The 20,625-nt window shown below is 35.1% G+C and overlaps 1 protein-coding gene and 1 long non-coding RNA gene across 2 annotated transcripts; both read right to left on the bottom strand.

The window, feature by feature from the left end:
- Positions 1 to 612: 612 nt before the first annotated feature.
- Positions 613 to 18,058, bottom strand: LOC140960421 (heme A synthase COX15). The gene is made up of 8 exons (XM_073418680.1): positions 17,880 to 18,058; positions 17,740 to 17,802; positions 8,798 to 9,078; positions 3,283 to 3,508; positions 2,946 to 3,191; positions 2,741 to 2,851; positions 1,459 to 1,590; positions 613 to 1,031 (listed from the first exon to the last, which is right to left on the bottom strand). The coding sequence occupies exons 1-8, from the start codon at positions 17,988 to 17,990 to the stop codon at positions 858 to 860; spliced, it is 1,344 nt and encodes a 447-aa protein (XP_073274781.1). The 5' UTR covers positions 17,991 to 18,058; the 3' UTR covers positions 613 to 857.
- Positions 11,508 to 14,343, bottom strand: LOC140960422 (uncharacterized). The gene is made up of 2 exons (XR_012172166.1): positions 12,206 to 14,343; positions 11,508 to 12,087 (listed from the first exon to the last, which is right to left on the bottom strand). It is a non-coding gene; the product is annotated as an uncharacterized lncRNA (long non-coding RNA).
- Positions 18,059 to 20,625: the final 2,567 nt, after the last annotated feature.

The raw sequence follows: 20,625 nt of genomic DNA, 5'->3' as shown, positions 1-20,625 counted from the left end.
GTGTTGAGACTCGTCGAGTTATTTGCTCTTCAGCTATCCTTTTTAACAATTGAATTCATTATAAAGTTATAGATGATGATAACAGTACAACTCAAATTTTTTAAACAACATAACAGCTCAAAAGTCATGGTTCGTTCGCTCTACCTACCAAAGACAATTATTACACCTCTCTTCAAGTGATTCAAGATAGTTTATCGTGCTACATCATGGCTCGCAAATGCTCGAACTTTAGTGCTTACATATAGAGTTTCTCACCTAGACCACTAGGAATACGAAGCTTTATGATGATTTCAATTAGATATATAGGCATCTTCTAAAAGTTTGATTATATTTCTTTCGTTGCAAGTATAATTTTACCTCCTTTCAATGGATGTAGTTTGAATACTTGACATAGTTTTCAAAGTACATTTCGTTCTACGAATATTAGCTCGTTAACAGTTTTCTTTTGAAGCACATTTCGTTCTACGAGTTTTCGGTCATTAAGGTCGAAACGATACACGTTTCCTGAAATTCCAGGTCTCACATAGGTTGTACACTCACCGGTGACGATATTCTATATTACATGGAGTAAAATAGCATCCGGCGAACTAACTCACGCCAGTTTTTAATATAAACTAAGAACCAAAGCATTTTATTTCGGATTCAAATGTAATATTTATGATCTAGTGGCAATTATCGGTTTAAGTGTATTTCACACCATGTGACAATTGTCACAGTGTCATTCTATATCCGCAAAAAATGGAATCAAGACTTCATCTACTGTATTCCGTAATGCAGTAACTAAGAAAAAGGATATATTTGAATGCTGCTGAGGTTATATAAATAAAGAGTGCTGTTATCCCAAATAAGAACACTAACTATAAGGCCGCTTTTGCCACGGAAGGCATTGTTTTGAGAAGCGCTGATGAAGGTCGTCGAACAGCATGATTGAGTAGAATCATCAGAGTTAAAAGAGTTAGCGCTCCAGCTTGATGAGCACTTCCTAGAGAAACTGGTACGTACAACAGGAGAGTCGATATCCCCAAGGTAACCTGCAGGGAAGCAAAGAGGAGAAAAAATTAAGCGTTCAGCTCACATTGGAACAGAAAGAACAAAAATGATTTATCATAGGGGTCAAAATCCAGATCAAGTGGGAAAAGTGGCTTCAAATGTTTTATGTTCTATTTAAGCTAATATAACACGAATATGTATGTGGCATTATATAGTTAGAACACGAACTTCTTATAGGATCAGGTATCAACATCCTTGGTGCTTCAAACCCAAAGCTTAAAATAAAAAAATTTAAGTTCTCCCAAAACCGTGGACTTCACTTTTATCTTTATTCAGTATGAACCCATCACCACTGAAGCTCACATCAAAGAGCAGCATTCAATAGTGGATCACACATTGTGTTACGAGAGTTATGCAACACTTGGAAAAATATTTTCACAGCCAATACAAAAAAGATGATCTGAGTACCTGAAGAGCAGCCATGCTCATAGTTGTTCTTATTAAATTCCGTATGGCAGGATGTATGTTAAGTTTTCTTGTTGACCACCACAATCCACCAATGGAAAATAATGTTGCAGTTGCGAGTATTCGATGGTCGAGCTGGTTTACATTACGTTATGACATCAGAAAATAATGTATTGAATACGTTAGAATATGCTATTTAACACGCAGCCACAAGTTGAAAAGTTTATTGAAGAATTCTTTCATCTACAACGCCACCAAATTTCATACAAGTTGACAAACTGGTACTATCAAGCGGCGCCAAGAAACATCACGGATAGTTATTATAATTACACAGTTTGATGAGAAGCAACTACATAACTGATGTTCTAAAGAATGAAAAATGACTGTGTACTACATACTCCATCTTCAACCTTCGATCTCCAAAAACCCCTTTGGTGATAGAATTTCTACCACAACTATGATCCCTCTCATCCTAAAACCTCAACCCACTAACATCAACTCCTTTATGGTGCCCACAAATAAAATTAACCTCCTTCAATCACAGGCCACAATCACCATCATTCTTCTTCAAAACCCATATGAACCCAGTCGCTACAACCATTACGGCTCATTTGTGAATCCTTTACAATGGACGATTACATGCTTACTTAAATTTCCCAGAAAATTGACTAAACATAAGAGTTCGAAATGATTCCAACTGGGAAAACATGAGTAAAGAAATCTTTTCAAATAATTAAAATCATTTTTAATGATTTTAAATGGGTTATACAGCACAATTTAAAATCTTTAGAAGTATAACCGACAGTAATATTAAAACATGATTTGAAAAAAAATGATAAGTATAAATTTTTTTCAAGAACACGTTTCTAGGAAAATTTTGAGAACATTGATTTTTCAAATATAATTTATTTTAGGAATTGTTGCGTCTGAGAAACTAAAACAGTTCTCAAGAAGAGGTCACAATTTCATGTCATCATAAGAATAGAGTGGGTCGGAAGTAACTTTTAACGATATTTTTCATATTTATTTTATCTTGAACCTCTTTGTTAACAGTGATTTAGATGTATTGTTTAAGAAGGAAGATTGCAATACCATGCCAAAATGCTGAAACTAAAGCGGATAAAAAATCTGATTAGTCAAAGCAAACTTCTTTTATCATCGGATCCCTAAAATATGTAAAAGTAATTCATATAAAAGATAATAATTATCAATCACTAACTGTCATCATTTATATTTGTAGATTGAGACGCTTTCCACAACTAGTGATGTTAAACTGGAAATTTACCTGCACGGTTGATGTGTTCTCAAAGAAATTGCGAATTATCGGCTTCAGACTAAGTACATCCTCTGGAATCCATGTATCCCCCATCTTAGGAAAAGTATTGAAGGCCCGACCCTGAAAAATTGAACATGCCATATAAGATCACCTCATAGAGTCCATTCTTAAAAGCAAGGAAATAAAATGTGAAAACAAAAAGGGTAGCACATACAGCATCGTTCCCAGCAACGAAAGCTCCAGACACAGCAGTGATTCCTACAAGGATGCTCACAGGAAGAGCCAGACGCTTGACCTTAGCAGCCCCTTGAACCCAGGCTACTGATTCACCGGGAGGTTCAGGCATAACAACAGAAAGAGCCGTCCAAAGCAGCCCAGAGTAAATAACAAAAGCCGAAGTCAAATGAGCTGCAAGGCGGTAAGGACTTACTCTGGGTTCAGCGTACTCAGATTTTGGTTCCTAAAAAGAATAGGAAGTATAATTGAAGAGTTCTGCATCTAAATTAAGCAGTCAGAATACAGGGAGGGAGTGAATGTATACAAGTTTTTACCTCTAAACCACTCTTAACCATCCACCAGCCAATTAGACCCTGCCCAGCACCAAGAGCAAACAATCCAGAAAGCCTGAGCCCGAGCTGAAGCGTAATATATCCTTTCTGAAGAAAGTATGAAAATGGTAGTGCATACATTATACCCAATGCCCTTCCCCACATTCGATGGGCATACTCCATCCAGTATATGAACTTAAAATCAGCAAGACTCATCCCTTTATTTACACTGGAAGAGCCAAGAAATGGTTGAATTCACGAATGCCCAATGAACTACCCTTAACACAAATATCAAAGTGCAAAGACAGAAATATAATTATCCAGCACCAATATCATATTGTCATTATAGAACATTCAACGACCAAAAAAGTTTTTGAGAGAATTTTCACATTCAATGAGATGTAAACAACCTCAAAGATCTCTAATTATATAACCCTAAATATTCTGGGAACTTTTAAAAAACATATTGATTCATTTGGGAGCTAAAATACAGGTTTTTTAATTGGAACATTTGCATAGTGTCGTGAATTAATCGGCAAAACTGTCTTCAGTCCACAACAATTGACCAAGAAAATGCTTGTCACACAGTTTGAATTCCCGAATCAGAAAACAAGAAATAATAGCACAGCAAAAAATGTAAAAACCATAGTTATTTGGGGCACGAGGCGCGCTAAAGCGCTAGGGTGCCTTGGGACCAGAGGAGCAAGTCGAAGCGCACGCTTTATAGAATTAAATCGCATTTGACACAAATTTTTAAATTCAACATATATAAAATAATTTATAATATTTAAATTAATATTTTTCACAAAGATAACAAACAATATAAATAAAAATTCATTAATAGATAATTTAGCATAAATCATAACAAAAAACAAAATCCAATCATCTAAAATTCATTAGTAACACATAAGGTTATCTTAGTATGTTAAGAAAAAAACTTTAAAAATCTAAATCACCAAATTTATCTTCATCTTCCTCAACTATATCATCATCATTATCTCCAGAAGCTGTACTCCAGAGACTGGAACGTTCAGGAGAGAGAGAGACGCAGGAAAATTTTGAGGCAGAGACGCGCAGAGCCGCAGACGCAGAAAAGGCTTGATTCTTCAATATCCTTGCCTTGCATTCATCCACTTTAACTTCCTTGAACCGAATAAAAATATCTGAGACAATACACAACAATTCTCCACCTTGTCTCAGAATTTATTCTTGAGTACTGCTTGTCATTATCTCCCCTTCTTCAGGGGCTGGGCTGGCTAGATACTTGAATTAAATTCAAGCAATGCTTGAACTTGTTTCCAGAAACCACCTTGGTAATCATATCTGCAGCATTTTCATCAGTTAAGATCTTCTGGACCACTACATCTACTTAGGCAATGACTTCTCTCACGAAGGGTTACATCCACATGTTTGTTTTCCGTGAAACACTTGGTTACATCCAATATTCTGCCTCAGTAGTTGATAGTGTCGCCACAGGCTGCAAGCATGCTCTCCAACTTATGGTTGTGCCAAACGCTGTGAATACGTAACCCGTTCGAGACATTTGAGTGTCAATACATCCTGCATAATCAGAGTCAACGTAGCCATTCAAGACTTGATGTCCTTGGCAGCTCCACCATAAACCAATGCCAAGTTCAAGGTGCTTTTCAAATACCTCAATATCCATTTTAGTGCTTGTCAATGAACCTTCCCAGGATTTGACATGAACCTACTCACCATACTCGCAGCATAAGCCAAGTCAGGTCTTGTCCATATCATCGCATACGTGATATACCCTACAACATTTGCATATGGCACTACATTCATATACCTTTTGTTCTCATCTGTTTATGTTACGCCTTTACCCGATCCACTACTAAACAGACCAACAAGCATGCATAATTAAATTTGATAACAACAATTAAATAGCGGAAACCAAATAACTTAATCATCTTACAACCCAAACGAAAACATAACAATAATCTCAATCTTAATCGTTAATACAACCAAATCGAAATCATAATAATGCACGAGAATACGATAAAACAAATAAAAACTCTATTGGATCATCAATGAAAAACCCAACTGCTCTTCTAACCACTGCGCTGGCCGTCCGAACCGTCCAACCTAAGACCTGCCCTGTGGAATGGGGTGTCTAAGATGAAAACAAAGACTTGAGCGACAATCACCCTAAAGGAGAATGTACGAGTATATAAAGATATGATGCATGTGAAATGCAATATGTTTGGATATCAAGGACCAAGTCAAGAATCTCATACTTCGTCTAGAGGCACCTTAGTGTGTAGTATCTGATCTGCCATAGACATGTTTTGGCTCTCACGCTCATCATCAAGACGTGGACCTACAATGTCCACGGTCATCAAAGCCCGCGGGTCCCGTCGGACACTATAGCTCTCATACCCAACCGTCCACAATACATAACAGGGCTGAGCGGCCCCAACAAATGAGATATATCCAAGAAGATATCAACGTGATATGTAATGCATAATAAGTCAAAGCAGTTAAACATACATCATGCAACAGATAAATATGCAGCATATAAGTGTGTATAATATGCTTGGATATCTCAGTCAGTACATCACGTAGCTCATTTAAAACAATCTGACAGAAAGTTTACTCGTATGAACCTACACAATACCAACATATTGCGATCAATGTCATGTCAGATCCAGAATAACTAAACATGTTTCAAAGTTCTTCTTAATGATCCTTAAATCACTATTACATGCTTTAGGATTATACCTGCGTCTGTCGTCAGCAAGCTGATGACGTCTCGATCTGCGTGTCCTGGTTCAATGACTCCTCCTCGAGTCGACACTAGCTTTGAATCTTCCCGACACTAAACTGCCCTAGAAACTTGCTAGAAAACCTAAGGTATATAGCTAGAACTCGAGACAGAAAGTGAGGGAAAACGGAGTATGACACAAATGAAATCAGCTTTCATTTATGGACTACATCCAGACTAGTTCAGAAGATCTTAACTCAATCTTATATGCCACGTGTTATAATCTCATTCGTCTAGTTGGATTTCTCGGGATAACGTCGTCTAAAATTGCCAACTTTTTCGGGCCAGAAGACTGAGCTTCTCTGATTTTGGCATACACAGTTCAGATAAAATGCTCGTTACTCGAATATTTTCCATTCTTTTCTTATGACGGAAGTGAAATCCCAGAGAACAACAATATTGGATTACACTTGAGATGAGACTTTTGTCTGAAGTGCAGATAATCTCATCTTGCGACTTGAGAGCATCAGGTGTGAGATTCGTTGATGTTGGATGGTACTTGATTTCGCAAATCCTTTAACAAATCTATCCACTTTGGCGCATATTTAACTTAGCTCTAGTGAAGATATACTTCAAGCTCTTGTGATCCGTAAAAAACTCAAATCTCACTCAACAAAGATAATGTCGCCAAATCTTCAGAGCAAACACAATTGCATTAAATTCCAGATCATGAATTGGATAATTCTCTTTATGTTCAACTGTCTGGACGCATATGCAATTACATAACTATTCTGGGTTAAAACACATCCAAGTTCTTGAAGTGATGCATCAGTGCACACAATGTACCCTCCTGATCCAGATGACAAAGCTAAAACTGGTGCAGTTGTGAAACGTTGGCGCAGTTCATTGAAACTATTTTCACAATGTCGTGTCCATTCGAACTGCACATTCTTACATGTCAGTTGTGTCAATGGTTTGGCAATCAGAGAAAATCTCGAGATGAATATCCGGTAATAACATGTAAACCTAGAAAACTTCTTATCTCTTGTGCTGATTTCGGTCATGCCCAACTCAACGCGGCTTCGATCTTGCTAGGATCCACTGATATCCCATCTTTGGATATAACATGTCCCAAGAAGACAACTTTGTCGAGTCAAAACTCGCATTTGCTCAACTTAGCATGCAATTGGTGGTTCCTTAATGTTAGCAACATAATCCTAAAATGATGCGCATGCTTTTAAGGCTACGAGAGTATACCAGTATGTCATCAATAAAGACAATGAACTTGTCAAGATACTCCTGAAATACTCGGTTCATCAAATCCATAAAAACTGCTGGAACATTCGTCAAACAAAACGGCATCACCAGAAACTCGTAATGCACATACCTTGTTCGAAATGTAGTCTTAGGGACATCGCGTTAATGAACTCGAAGATGATGATATCCAGATCGTAAATCAATCTTCGAGTACACTGAAGTCCCTTGCAATTGATCAAACAAGTCATCGATCCGTGGTAACGGATATTTATTCTTTACTGTAACTCGGTTCAATTGCCGATAATCTATGCAAAGCCGCATAGAACCATCTTTCTTCTTAACGAACAACACGGGTGCTCCCCAAAGAGACACATTGGGTCTAACGTACCTCTTGTCAAGAAGATCTTGTAATTGTTACTTCAACTCTTTCATCTTCGATGATACCAATCTATAAGGCGCTCTAGAGATAGGTGTGGTTCTTGGTACCAATTCAATCTCAGCTTCCACTTCAGTCTGAGGAAATCCAGGAATTTCATTGAAAAAAACATCAGGAAATTTATCGACAACTGGAATGCTCTTCACGTAGATCACATCCTTCTATACGTCTACAGCATAGATGAGACATCTTTTTCCTCCTTTCGCTAAAACCCAGAAGTGTCTTTATAGCAGACACTACTGGCATTGTAGGTCGAGCTCCCTTACCGTAGAAGAACCAATTCTCGTCTCCTTCTGGACGAAATTGATCGAGACAATGATAACAATTTACAGTCGCTCTATACTTAGTTAATAGGCTGATTCTCATAATACAATCGAAATCTTCCATAACCAATATAATTAAATTGGCATGTAACTATTTTCCTTCAAACCGACAAACAGTTACTGCTAGTCGCTTAGCTAAAACCTCTTGTTCCATAGGTAGACACCGACATTAAAACAACTAATGACACGTAGGGTAGTTTATACTTCTTAACAAACATTGATGCTATGAAAGAATGCGATACCCCAGTATCAATTAATATATATGCAGGAGTACCACATAAAAGGAAATCACCTGTAATGACTCTCTCGTTTTCCTCTTCAGCTTGCTTAGGGCAAACAGTTGCCCCTGGACTCGTGGGCATTATTGACCCACTTTCCAGCAAAGCGAATACAACCAAACAAGTTTAGACTCTCAAGATCACTCAAGTTTACAGAGATTTTCTCGCCTTTTATACACATCAACGTGATTAAAGAAATAATCAGAGGATAAATAAGTTGGATGGATATTATCCAACGATAAATTAAATAAAAAAATAAGTAAATACAAATACTAAATGTAAGCTTAAAGATAACAGGACAAAGACAAAAATTAAGTTGTAAAATCATGGTTGCTGCAACTATAAGAATCCTAATATTTTAATTTTCAACAGAAAAATAAGGATAAATAAAAATCTATGTAACAAAGTAACAAACCCCAACTTGTTTGGATCTAAATAATATATAATAGTGGCAATAATTGTACACAAAGGAAGCCTAAACATAAACACATGAACTAACCGCTGGTATTCAGGGGATTGTTTATACTTCTCAAATTCAACTACCCATGCTTCATCCGAGAGTGGAGGAAGGCTACCAGTGAATTTCCAGTCAGTCATGGAAAGGCCAGATCTAGTTAATCGTGTTACACCACCAAGTACTACCATACTAAAAACCCAGGCAGCGGATGTAAAAAGCCAAATACCAACTGCTCTCTGAGCATGGCGCCCAGAAGTTACAAGAAGCTTCAATCCTGGAGCATCTTTGGCTGATGAAAATGACGCAGTGGACAAATTCCTGAACTATTGGTAAAAATTTTGTAAACAAATTCAAAATCATACTGTAATGTTGTTAAAAAGAATAACAAGGGAGCGAATCAAACAAAATTGAGGAAAGAATGCAAATACTGAAGCCTACTATCGGGGAAAGAAAGTAAATACAAAAAAGAAAAGTCACTCTAAGAGAGAAACCTTGCAGGAGTTGTATATGAATATTTGTGATTTGACAAATACTTTTATCGTAAACTTATTTGGAGCATTCAATTTTTTTTATCATATGCATATAGTGACATTAGACCAATTAAACTTTTATCCATGTATGTTTAAGACACCGACTTTTAAATGACGAGAAAACTAACAAAACATACACATGAAGAATCCGCTGGAAATTACCTCACATATTCTCAGTGATTACACAGCTAGGGTTAATTAATTTGGTATGGACGACAATGACACGGTGGGATTTGTACTTCATTTCACTACCTCATTTAGGATCCATTCAATAGAGTAATGCCATGTATCCACTGATAAATACAGCAACCGCTAACCATAATTTTCCTCACTGTCACTTCAAAAATTGAATAAGAAGACTTGATTTATGTGTGATTGTATTTGTTCAAAAAGATATTTTTTACTTTGAACGTTTTTTCGTGCGAGAATATATGGAATTATTTAGCTCCTTTAACAGTGTACACATACTTCATCGGCGATTTCTATGTTTTTCACGTGGATGTTCAATGTCTTAACCATGTTTTTGCATCTCCTTACTAAATCTTATAAGCTGTCTTCCATCACTAGTTTAGGTGCTTTAAAATATTTCCTAGATGTTTCACTATTTTTTTCCAACAATTACAATTCCTCACGACGAAAATTTGAATTCTACCAAACCAAAAATGTTTGATTGAGACACTTTTTATATGATATACTTTATTGTGGGAGAATCACTTTCAAAATTAGAAAGTATTATATGTATAATTGTAATTACTTGGGCAAAATAATCACAGATTTTGTGGAATTTAGATTAGATTAAATATTCTCTAGAACTAGATCATCCTAATTTGGCTCTTAGTTAGGGAATATATATCATTGTAAACATCATTATTCAATATACAAGAAATATGACTTTGTTTCCTATACATTTAACATGGTACCAAATCCTTAGGTTAAAAATCTGGGAATTACATTTTGGATAATTCTTCACATCTCCTCCACCTTTATATCAGCAATCTCTCAATCCTCTTCAATCTTGTAACCATTTTGCACACAAAAATGTCAGAAATGTCCGACAATAGCAGTGCTAAAGTCCTTATCCTCAGGGAGAGATCTCGTCCATGGAAGTTGTGGAAGAGGATTTTTTTCCTCCTTGAACACACTCCTCCAGCCTCGTTTATGGCCCTTATACCTGCCCAACAAAAACACCTCATCTACTCATCCTGAGTCTCCTACAAGTTCAAGGTTCCACACGACCATTGCTGGTTTATAAAAGAAAGAAGAAACCAATCAACAAATCGGTGCAGGTCAAATCATCCAAATCAGTCCCTGCTCTTGGACTTAATGAGGTAATCAATGAACCTGATCCTAACACTAATGGTATTTCAAATGTCCTAGATAAAAATGATTATGATATTCTCATTGCTATTAGAGAAGGAACCTGCACATGCACTAAACACCCTCTAAACCTATTAATGTCTTACAAAAATCTTTCCCCCAATCATGAAGCATTTCTCACCAATCTAAAAGCAATTCAAATTCCCAAAATAGTATCCAAGGAATTAAATAATGAGAATTCGAAAATGCCATGAAGGTTCAAACGTAAGTACTTGAAAAAAATAAAACATGGGACTTGATGAAAATGTCAAAAGACAAACAAATAGTGGGGTGTAGATGGGTATTCACAGTCAAATACGATTCATATATTTCACTAGAAATATACAAAGCAAGACTAATTGACAAAGGCTACAGTTTACACTCAAACGTATGGAATAGATTATTATCTCGAGACATATGCTCATGTAGAAAAAATGAACACCATGAGAGTAGTGTTGTCTTTAGCTATTAATCGAGAATGGAAATTACAACAGTTTGACGTGAAAAATGCATTTTTACATAGGCAATTTAAAGAGGAAGTTTACATGGACATTGCACCTGGGTTTAGTTCAAATACGGGAAAGTAAGCAAATGAAGGAAAGGCTTTATATAGGCTGAATCAGTCCCCAAGGGCTCGAGTTTAGAGCTATGGCTCTTGGGATTTGTAACTATTGTTGCTGAAATTTTTTCAGAATACATCAAGGTTAAAGGGAAGCTCCGAGAAAGATTGATCGTAACAACAAATCAGCTATTAATATGCATCATGGTTGTCAAGGGCGCACCGAGGCGCACAAGGGCTCTGGAGCCTGAGGCACAAGGTGAGGCCCGCGAGTTAGCGAAACAAGGCGCACATTTTTAATTTAAAAAATATATATATATTTATCTTAGAATAAATATATTAAAATATGAAATAATTAAGTCACAATGGTACACGAAACAAAAAATAATTAATAAGTTCATCGTAATAAGTAGCATGATCTTTAATCATCCAAATCAAGTTCTATCGAATCATCAGAGTCCCTAGAACTTTCGAATTTGTATTCTTCTTGGTCTTCATCACTTTCTTGATCAACATCAATTTCTTCTTCCTCTTCATCCAAAAGATGCAAAATCGGTCTTTTCTGATTGTTTTGGATGTAGATGTCCTTACCTTGTTTGAAGAAGATGAAGCACGAGATCTAAAACCATAAATCGGTTCACCAACCCGAGACGCACTACCTACATCACCCCATGTCAAATCATCATCCCCAAATGCTGGATTATTTTCTTCATTGTCCAATTCTCCCATCAATCATTCATTGCTATCATCTAATCTATATAATCCAATGAAATAGGATCAATTTTGTCGCGCAAATCGTATCGACGTTTTAATGCACTTTTATATTTAATGAAGACGAGATCATTCAAACGCTTCTGCGCCAACCTATTTCTTCTTTTCGAATGAAGCTGCGAAAATTTTAAAATACATTCATTTTTCATGATTTGTTCATAATAATAATAATAATTATAATTAATATGTCAAGACTCCAGAATATCTATTCAATGTTAAAATTTAAATACTTACATGCTGAAACATACTCCATTTCCGCTCACAACCAGAAGCACTGCACGTAAGGCTGAGAATTCTCACAGCAAAATCTTGCAATTGTGGGGTCGTAGAACCATAAGCCAACCACCATTCAGCTGTCAAATGAGATATGCTAAATTTCAAAATTCAAATACTTCAAGTTTTCAACAATATGTTATGATCTTGAAATAAAAAACAAGAATTAATTGCATGGTGATAATTTATTTCTATGTCTAATGGCCATAGAACCTCCAAAAAGCCCATCAGCGTTTTTATATTTTGAGAATTGATGTGTGATTTTATCATTAAGATCAACATATTCACAGATCTTTTCAACACATTCGTACAACCCTTTCATAACTTCAGCATATTTTTCTATATCAGGATTCGTGTAAAAGAATTCTCAATTTCGGGTTCAAAAAGTAACCAGCTGCATGCAAAGGCTTATGAAGCTGATTCGTCCACCTTTTATCAATGATTTCAAAAATCTTTTGGTACTTCTCTTCATTGTTGTTGAAAGCCAAAGCAATAGCCTCCTTAGCTCGATCTATAGCCTCATATATATACCCAATTGCAGGTCTTTTTTCAACATCAACTAATCGAAACACTTTAACAATTGGGCCACCAACTTTAATGGCACAAACAACATGATTCCAAAATGAAGACATCAATATAATCTCTGTTGCACGTTACCTTCTACCTCCTTCGCAAATCGACTCGTGTTCCACTTTTCTGAAGTGAACATCTTTCTCAAATTCACCTTCTGTTTTAGAAACCTCTTCAATGTCAAGAAAACAGTGGCAAACGAGTTTTCCCATCCCTAACCATTTCTCTCTGACCTGTGAATTATTTCATCATGTTCAAGACTTGTGACCTATTATATATATAGTCCATTCACCATCATGCGTCTCTCATAAACCTTCTTCAGTACAGAAATTTTGAACAAATCTTCAAGCATTAAATCCAAACAATGGGCAACACATGGAGTCCAGAATATGTGTGGAAATCTTAACGTCAAATATTTCCCTACATATTAAAGATTTATGTTATTGCTTATAAATAACAAACCTAATACCTATTAGAAAGTAACCACTTGAATTCACATTTCATACCTGCTGAAACATTTGCATAGGCATTATTTGTAACCAATTGAACAATATTCTTTGGACGAATTTGCTCCACATATTTTTCGAGTAAGTCAAACAACTTGAAACCTGTATGAGAAAAGCCGAAGGCATCCACAAATTCCAGAAATAATGTCCCTCTTGGACCGTTCACAAAAAAAATAATCAAAATTCTATTTTTTCCATCAGTCTATCCGTCAGTCATTAATGAGCATTCATATTTTTTATAGTCTGTCTCGTACTCTTTCAAAAGAATTTTCGGACTTTGTATTTATTTATTTAAATAAGTTACTCTAACTTTATGGTAACTTGGGGGCTTCCAATCATGAGTATAGTAAGATGCAACTCTACAAAATTCTTTAAAGCTATCATACTTTACGGCGTTGAATGGAATACCTGCATTGTACATCCATTTGACAAAATACTACACCACAGAGTCTCTCACTTTTTTCTGACTTTCATCATGTTTCTTTGGATCTTTTGCTCTTTTTTGCTTTCCTTGATTCACAATTTGATCCATATTGTTGACAAAGAAATAATCAAGAGGACCAACAGTCTTTGTCGTTTGACTTGAGAAAACAAGGGGGACGGCGGCAGAACTCGCTGTTGAACTTAACATTGGTTGTTTCCCTTTTCGAGAGATTGGAAGCACATCATAATCTCCCAAAATTTCCGACTAGTTGTCAAAGGCGAGAGGCGCCACCAGGCGTGAACGTTGCGCCTGGGTCCGTCCAAGGCGTGAACGTTGTGCCTGGGTCCGTCCAAGGCGCAACGATTCACTAAGGCGAGCCCACTCGTGCGCGCCTTAGGCACGCTTGAGATAGCTTTTTTAAAATTAGTAATACAAAAAGGCAAGCCCCAAACCAAAACCCAAAGTCCTAACAGCCCAAGTCCACAACGTAAAAAACAGCAGGGAGCGGCAGGAGCAGAAGTGCGCAACAGCAACGTGAATAAGAGAAGGGCAGAAGGCTGTAGTGAAGAGTGGAGTGAAGCGCAGCAGCAACGTGAACGTGCAGAGGGAAACAACCAATGTTAAGTTCAAGTCAAAAGACAAATACTGTTGACCTTCTTGATTATTTCTTTGTCAACAATATGGATCAAGATGTGAATCAAGGAAAGCAAAAAGGAGCAAAAGATTCAAAGAAATATGATGAAAGTCATAAAAAAGTGAGAGACTCTGTGATGCAGTATTTTGTCAAATGGATGTACGATGCAAGTATTCCGTTCAACGCCGTAAAGTATGATAGCTTTAAGGAATTCTATAGAGCTGCATCTTACTGTACTCATGATTGGAAGCCCTCATGTTACTATGGAGTTAGGGTAACTTATTTAAATAAATAAATACAAAGTACGAAAATTCTTTTAAAAGAGTACGAGGCAGACTATAAAAAATATGGATGCTCATTAATGGCTAACGGATGGACTGATTGGAAAAATAGAAATTTGATTATTTTTTTGGTGAACGGTCCAAGACAGACAGTATTTCTGGAATTTGTGGATGCCTCCGGCTTTTTTCATACATGTCTCAAGTTGTTTGACTTACTTGAAAAGTATGTGGAGCAAATTGGTCCAAAAAATGTTGTTCAACTGGTTACAGATAATGCCTCCGCAATTGTTTATGCAGGTATGAAATGTGAATTCGAGTGGTTATTTTCTAATAAGTATTAGATTTGTTACTTATAAGTAACAACATATATCTTTAATATGCAGGGAAGCATTTGACGTTAAGATTTCCACACATATTATGGACTCCATGTGTTGCCCATTGTTTGGATTTAATGCTTGAACATTTGTTCACAGGTCTTGAACATGATGAAAGAATTCACGGGTCAAAGAGAAATGGTTAGGACTGGGAAAACTCGTTTGCCACTGCTTTTTTGACATTGAAGAGGTTAAAAAACAGAAATGTGAATTTAAGAAAGATGTTCACTTCAGAAAAATGGAACACGAGTCGACTTGCGAAGGAGGTAGAAGGTAAATGTGCAATAGAGATTATATTGATGCCTTCATTTTGGAATCATGTTGTTTGTGCCATTAAAGTTGGCGGCCCAATTTTTAAAGTGCTTCGATTAGTTGATGGTGAAAAAAGACCTGCAATAGAGTATATATACGAGGTTATGGATCGAGCTAAAGAGGCTATAGCTTTGGCTTTCAACAACAATGAAGAGAAGTACCAAAGGATTTTTGAAATCATTGATAAAAGGTGGACGGATTAGCTTCATAAGCCTTTGCATGCAGCTGGTTACTTTTTGAACCCGGAATTGAGAATTCTTTTACACGAATCCTGATATAGAAAAAGATGCTGAGGTTATGAAGGGGTTGTACGAATGTGTTGAAAAGATATGTGAATATGTTGACCTTCAAGATAAAATCACATATCAACCCTCAAAACATAAAAACATTGATGGGCTTTTTGAAGGTTCTATGGCCATTAGACATAGAAATAAATTATCACCAGGCAATTAATTCTTGTTTTTTATTTCAAGATCAATAAATATTGTTGAAAACTTGAAATATTTGAATTTTGAAATTTAGCATATCTCATTTGACAGCTGAATGGTGGTTGGCTTATGGTTCTACGACCCCACAATTGCAAGATTTTGTTGTGAGAATTCTCAGCCTTACGTGCAGTGTTTCTGGTTGTGAGCGGAACTGGAGATTTTTTGCAGCTTCATTCGAAAAGAAGAGATAGGTTGGTGCAGAAGCGTTTGAATGATCTAGTCTTCATTAAATATAACAGGGCATTAAAACGTCGATATGATTTGCGCGACAAATTTGATCCTATTTCATTGGATAACATAGATGATAGCAATGAATGATTGATGGGAGGATTGGACAATGAAGAAAATAGTCCAGTCTTTGAGGATGATTTGACATGGGGTGATGTAGGTAGTGCGTCTGGGGTTGGTGAACCGATTTATGGTTTTAGATCTCGTGCTTCATCTTCTTCAAATGAGATAAGGGCATCTACATTCCAAACAACCAGAAAAAAACCGATTTCACGTCTTTTGGATGAAAAGGAATAAGAAATTGATGTTGATCAAGAAAGTGATAAAGACCAAGAAGAATACAAGTCCGAAAGTTATAGGGACTCTGATGATTCAATGAAAGAAGATGAACTTGATTTGGCTGATTGAAGAATTTTAATCATGTTACTTATTACTATGAACTTATTAATTATTTTGTGTTTTGTGTGACATTGTGACTTAATTATTTCATATTTTAATATACTTATTCTAAGATAAATATATTTTTAAAAAAATAAAAAATGTGCCTTGCTTCTGTAAGACGCGCGCCTCAGGCTCCAGAGCCATTGTGCAACTCGGTGCGCCTTGCGCCCTTGACAATCCCCAAACTTGTGGAGAAGTGTGGAAAATCACTTTCAAAATAAAAAAAGATTATGTGCATAATTGACGGATTTTGTGGCATTCAGATTAGAGTAAATACTTAGATTTTCCTAATTTAGCTCTTAGTTATTGTGTATATATTTCATTGTAAACGTATTCAACATATAGGAAATATGATTTTGTTCCTACACGTCTAACATTTATACTACTGAGTCAAAGACTAACTTTACTTTTCCATGGGAATTTCAACGAATATAGAGCATGAGCACTTAAATACCTATCAACTTACTCAAGATATAGAGCATGAACACTTAAATACCTATCAACTTACTCGAGATCAAACCTTTCAATCTTTCCAACAGAAAGGCTCCAAAGCATATATTTCCTAGAAGATATGGTAAACTTATAATTTAGACAAAATAAAAGATATTCTCAAACCCAGACTCTCGAACCACAACCTCATATGACTAGGCTGGACTTGCTATTTTCATTGTTTTCTTAAAGATCTTTTTTTCAGCATTTTTTTAAATGACCAACCACAGCAAGTTCATCTTTCTTCAACCATTTATATTTTATGTTGGAACTAGGGTTAAATTCCATCCTTGCTCTTGTATTTTATTTACAAGTTGGAGACTATCTCGATTCCTTAGACAGGTGCCCAGGAACCTAATTTGCCCTGTCAACGGAATCGACTGTAGTCATTTCATTCATCCTGGGAAACTTTATTTATATTTTAAAAATTATGGCATGTAAAAGTTAATGACAGCATCATTCTCTCTCTTGCTCTACTGGATCTGCACCTTAAATTACATTTAAATAATACCACAAAATCTGAAAGTGACTATTGGGAAAGGGCATAACTTTGAACAAAAATTGGGAAAAAAACGTAGTCAATTTTCTACAGATTTTTAATCATTTACGCCAACAATGTTCTCCACCAGTTACAAAAGAACTAAAAATCAACAACGCAAAAAAAATAAAAAAATTAAAATTTAAAAAAAAAACTAAGTACTCAAAGAACCAATGGTAAATGCATAACTAAAAATCAAATCTTTTATACCTGGCGAAAATTCTCCTTCTCTGCCATATATTTCATCTTTTCCGTCAACTCCTTCTCCATTTTCTTAAATAAACGAAGCTTTTTGAACATCGAGATTAAAAAAAACCACATAAATTTTTAAAAATAAAATAAAAATAAACCTGAACAAAGAAACGGCCTCCGGCACCAGTGAAGTAGCGAAGCCCCAACGTGGATGATCGTTCTATCAAACCACCCAGCCTACTGCGTGTAATCAGAGATCTCATCGCCATTCGTACCAACCCCAAAGCCCTCTGGAAAATTTAGAAAAATAGGCCTCCTCTCAATACCATTTAAGAAAATAGTCTGTCGATAAAACCATTGTTTAAATAATAAAAAATACTCAGTGATGTATTTGTTGCTGATTTTTTTTTTTAAATAATATATTTTTGTGGAGTGAATATATATCTATTGATTTTTATAGAATTTTACATATTTTTAAAGATTTACGCATACTTTTTTAGATTTATTTTGCATAACTAGTATTGACATTTATAAATTATTCAATAGAACCCTAGAATTTTGTAATTTTTGATTTTGATTTTTTTTTATATAAAATTTTTTTGAGCTAACAGTTGAACGTGAATAATTTTTATTTATTTAAAATATTGTTATCTATCAATATAAATTTTTTTTAACTCGATTTTTGAAATATTGAATATCGATGAATTAAATTGATTTTGGTTTTCAAACCAAGAGGAAAACACTCAAAAAAATCTTTCGTACAAACCGATTAAACATTTTATAAAGTATTTAAAAGATATCCAAGTTGAATGAGTAAAAATATTTTGGTTGAAACATTTTATCAAACACTTAGTAGCAATATTTTGGTAGTTGAAATACACATAAAATACTTCAACAATAAAAACAGTAGCAAGTAAATAATTGCAATAAATAAATATGCATGAATTTGTTTATGAATATTCGAATATTAACAACTCATAAGTCACCCTTTTTTCCTCCTGAAATTGATACACTAGAAAACTTTGATTTATACAACTCTTTGTACAAATCCATTTCAACTTAGGACTTATCTCTTGCCTAATTGAAATTCTTATCACACTCTCGATTGTAGGCCACGCAACCTCACAATCCGTGTAATCTTTAATGTCTCTTATGTCAAGACTACAAATACAATCTTTAATGTCTTTATCTGAAAACTTACTCAACCAAACTTTGAAGCTCAACTCTCATGTATATATATGTGAGCGATTGTATGTAAAGATTTATTCATCTACAGTGTATTTATTTCTCAAATGTATCCTCGCATATTGGGTTTGCTATCATTCTAGCTAATTTCTTTACGTAGGCTGATCATACTTTGAATCTCATTCCAAATCTTGTATTTGATCTTCAAGATGTTGTATTTATAGGCTCCAAGAATGATACATATATTAGACACATGAAAATGACTGTTTGAATAGTTTAAGTGTTGTTTCTGATATTGAAATGGTCATTTCAGCCTTGCAGGCTACTTTTCCCGAGCCTAACTGATTTTGACGTTTTTGTTCAGTTAGGCTCTTTAACTAGACTGATCATTCAGTTTGGCTCATCTGCTAAACTTTCCATTCAGTTTTGCTCGTCTGCTATACCGCACATTCAGTTTGGCTTGTCTGCTAGACTGGTCATTCAGTTTGACTCTTTTGCCACACTGGTCATTTTGTTTTGCTCGTCCGCTAAACTGGTCATTCAATTTTGCTTTTTTGCCAAACTGATCATTCGGTTTTGCTCGTCTACTAAACTGGGCCAAACTAATGAAGACTGCTGCTGATTTCAGCCTGCACAGAACTCGTATTTTCATCATTATTTATCAGCATCTTACACTCCGATTCAGACTTTGACTTGTGAATATGATTTGTAGATCATCATCTTAGCTTCGTAATACATATTGAATCATTGCATTTGGATAATCGAACTGATCAGGCTTCCCAAAATACCGCAACTGCTCATGCCAACTAATTGTTGTTTTCGTAGAATCATTTTGGTCTTGCAACCATCTGTTTGACTAGATGATATTCAATTTAGCCCAACTGACGTGAAATACAACTTGTCCCTAATGTATTCTTTTTGTTTAATAGTTTTGACGGTTTGTTATTTTCATTATGGAGTATGATATATTCTCAAAACACTGGATCTCACTAGATTTTTTTTGACTAAATTCGAGTTTTAGCTTCCAACTTGAGCTAGCAATTACACACTTGATTGAATATATTAGAAACACAATAACAATCTTTGTTATCATCGAAATCAATATTGATTTTATTTCTCAACACAACATTTTTACTTATTGATTTAATTTACGAAAGACAATAAAGAAGTCAATACTAAATTTATTGCAATTTAATTTTTACTATTCAAGTCAATTCAACATACTTATTTAATTAATTAATATTTCTAAAAAATACATAACAATAATTTTCAGTATTAATAAATAATCAAACTTAAAATAATTTCATTCATTTAAAATAAAATTTTGTTAAAAATATATATCAACTAAATTGTAGTGGACCAACTAAAAGATGTTGACCATAACTCAAAAAGCAATTTACAAGTCTGAAATCCGGATTTCAAATCCACCAAAATTTCTATATACACCAATACAGAAAGAAGATGAAGATATCATTCAACATCTTCATTTTTATTTCAAAATAAAATCTGTAATATTTTTCAGTTTACGTGTGTTAATTCTAGCTGCGATAAGTAGCTAAACAAGTTTATCCACTTTTGCAGGATGCTACTATATAATAATATATTGTGCGTTTGAATAAAAGAACCAATGTTTACTGTCCATCTTATGTATTATTTTCAAAATTAAACTTCTTTATTATATTACCTAAGGTTGAAAACGATAAAAGATTATGCTAAGTG

Source organism: Primulina huaijiensis, chromosome 15 (assembly GCF_012295235.1).
Source record: "Primulina huaijiensis isolate GDHJ02 chromosome 15, ASM1229523v2, whole genome shotgun sequence".
In the NCBI taxonomy this organism is placed as follows: domain Eukaryota; kingdom Viridiplantae; phylum Streptophyta; class Magnoliopsida; order Lamiales; family Gesneriaceae; genus Primulina; species Primulina huaijiensis.
The sequence above is the reverse complement of the archived record's forward strand: the minus strand, read 5'-3'. Positions and strand labels throughout refer to the sequence as shown.

What these genes read in the sequence shown, in the direction of transcription:
- LOC140960421 (XM_073418680.1), bottom strand. Translation starts at nt 17,990, where the DNA reads ATGGCGATGAGATCTCTGATTACACGCAGTAGGCTGGGTGGTTTGATA. An exon ending in GAGGCCGTTTCTTTGTTCAG is followed by an intron (nt 17,803 to 17,879) that starts GTTTATTTTTAT and finishes CGTTTATTTAAG; the next exon opens with AAAATGGAGAAGGAGTTGAC. An exon ending in TCGTTGCTGGGAACGATGCT is followed by an intron (nt 2,852 to 2,945) that starts GTATGTGCTACC and finishes TCAATTTTTCAG; the next exon opens with GGTCGGGCCTTCAATACTTT.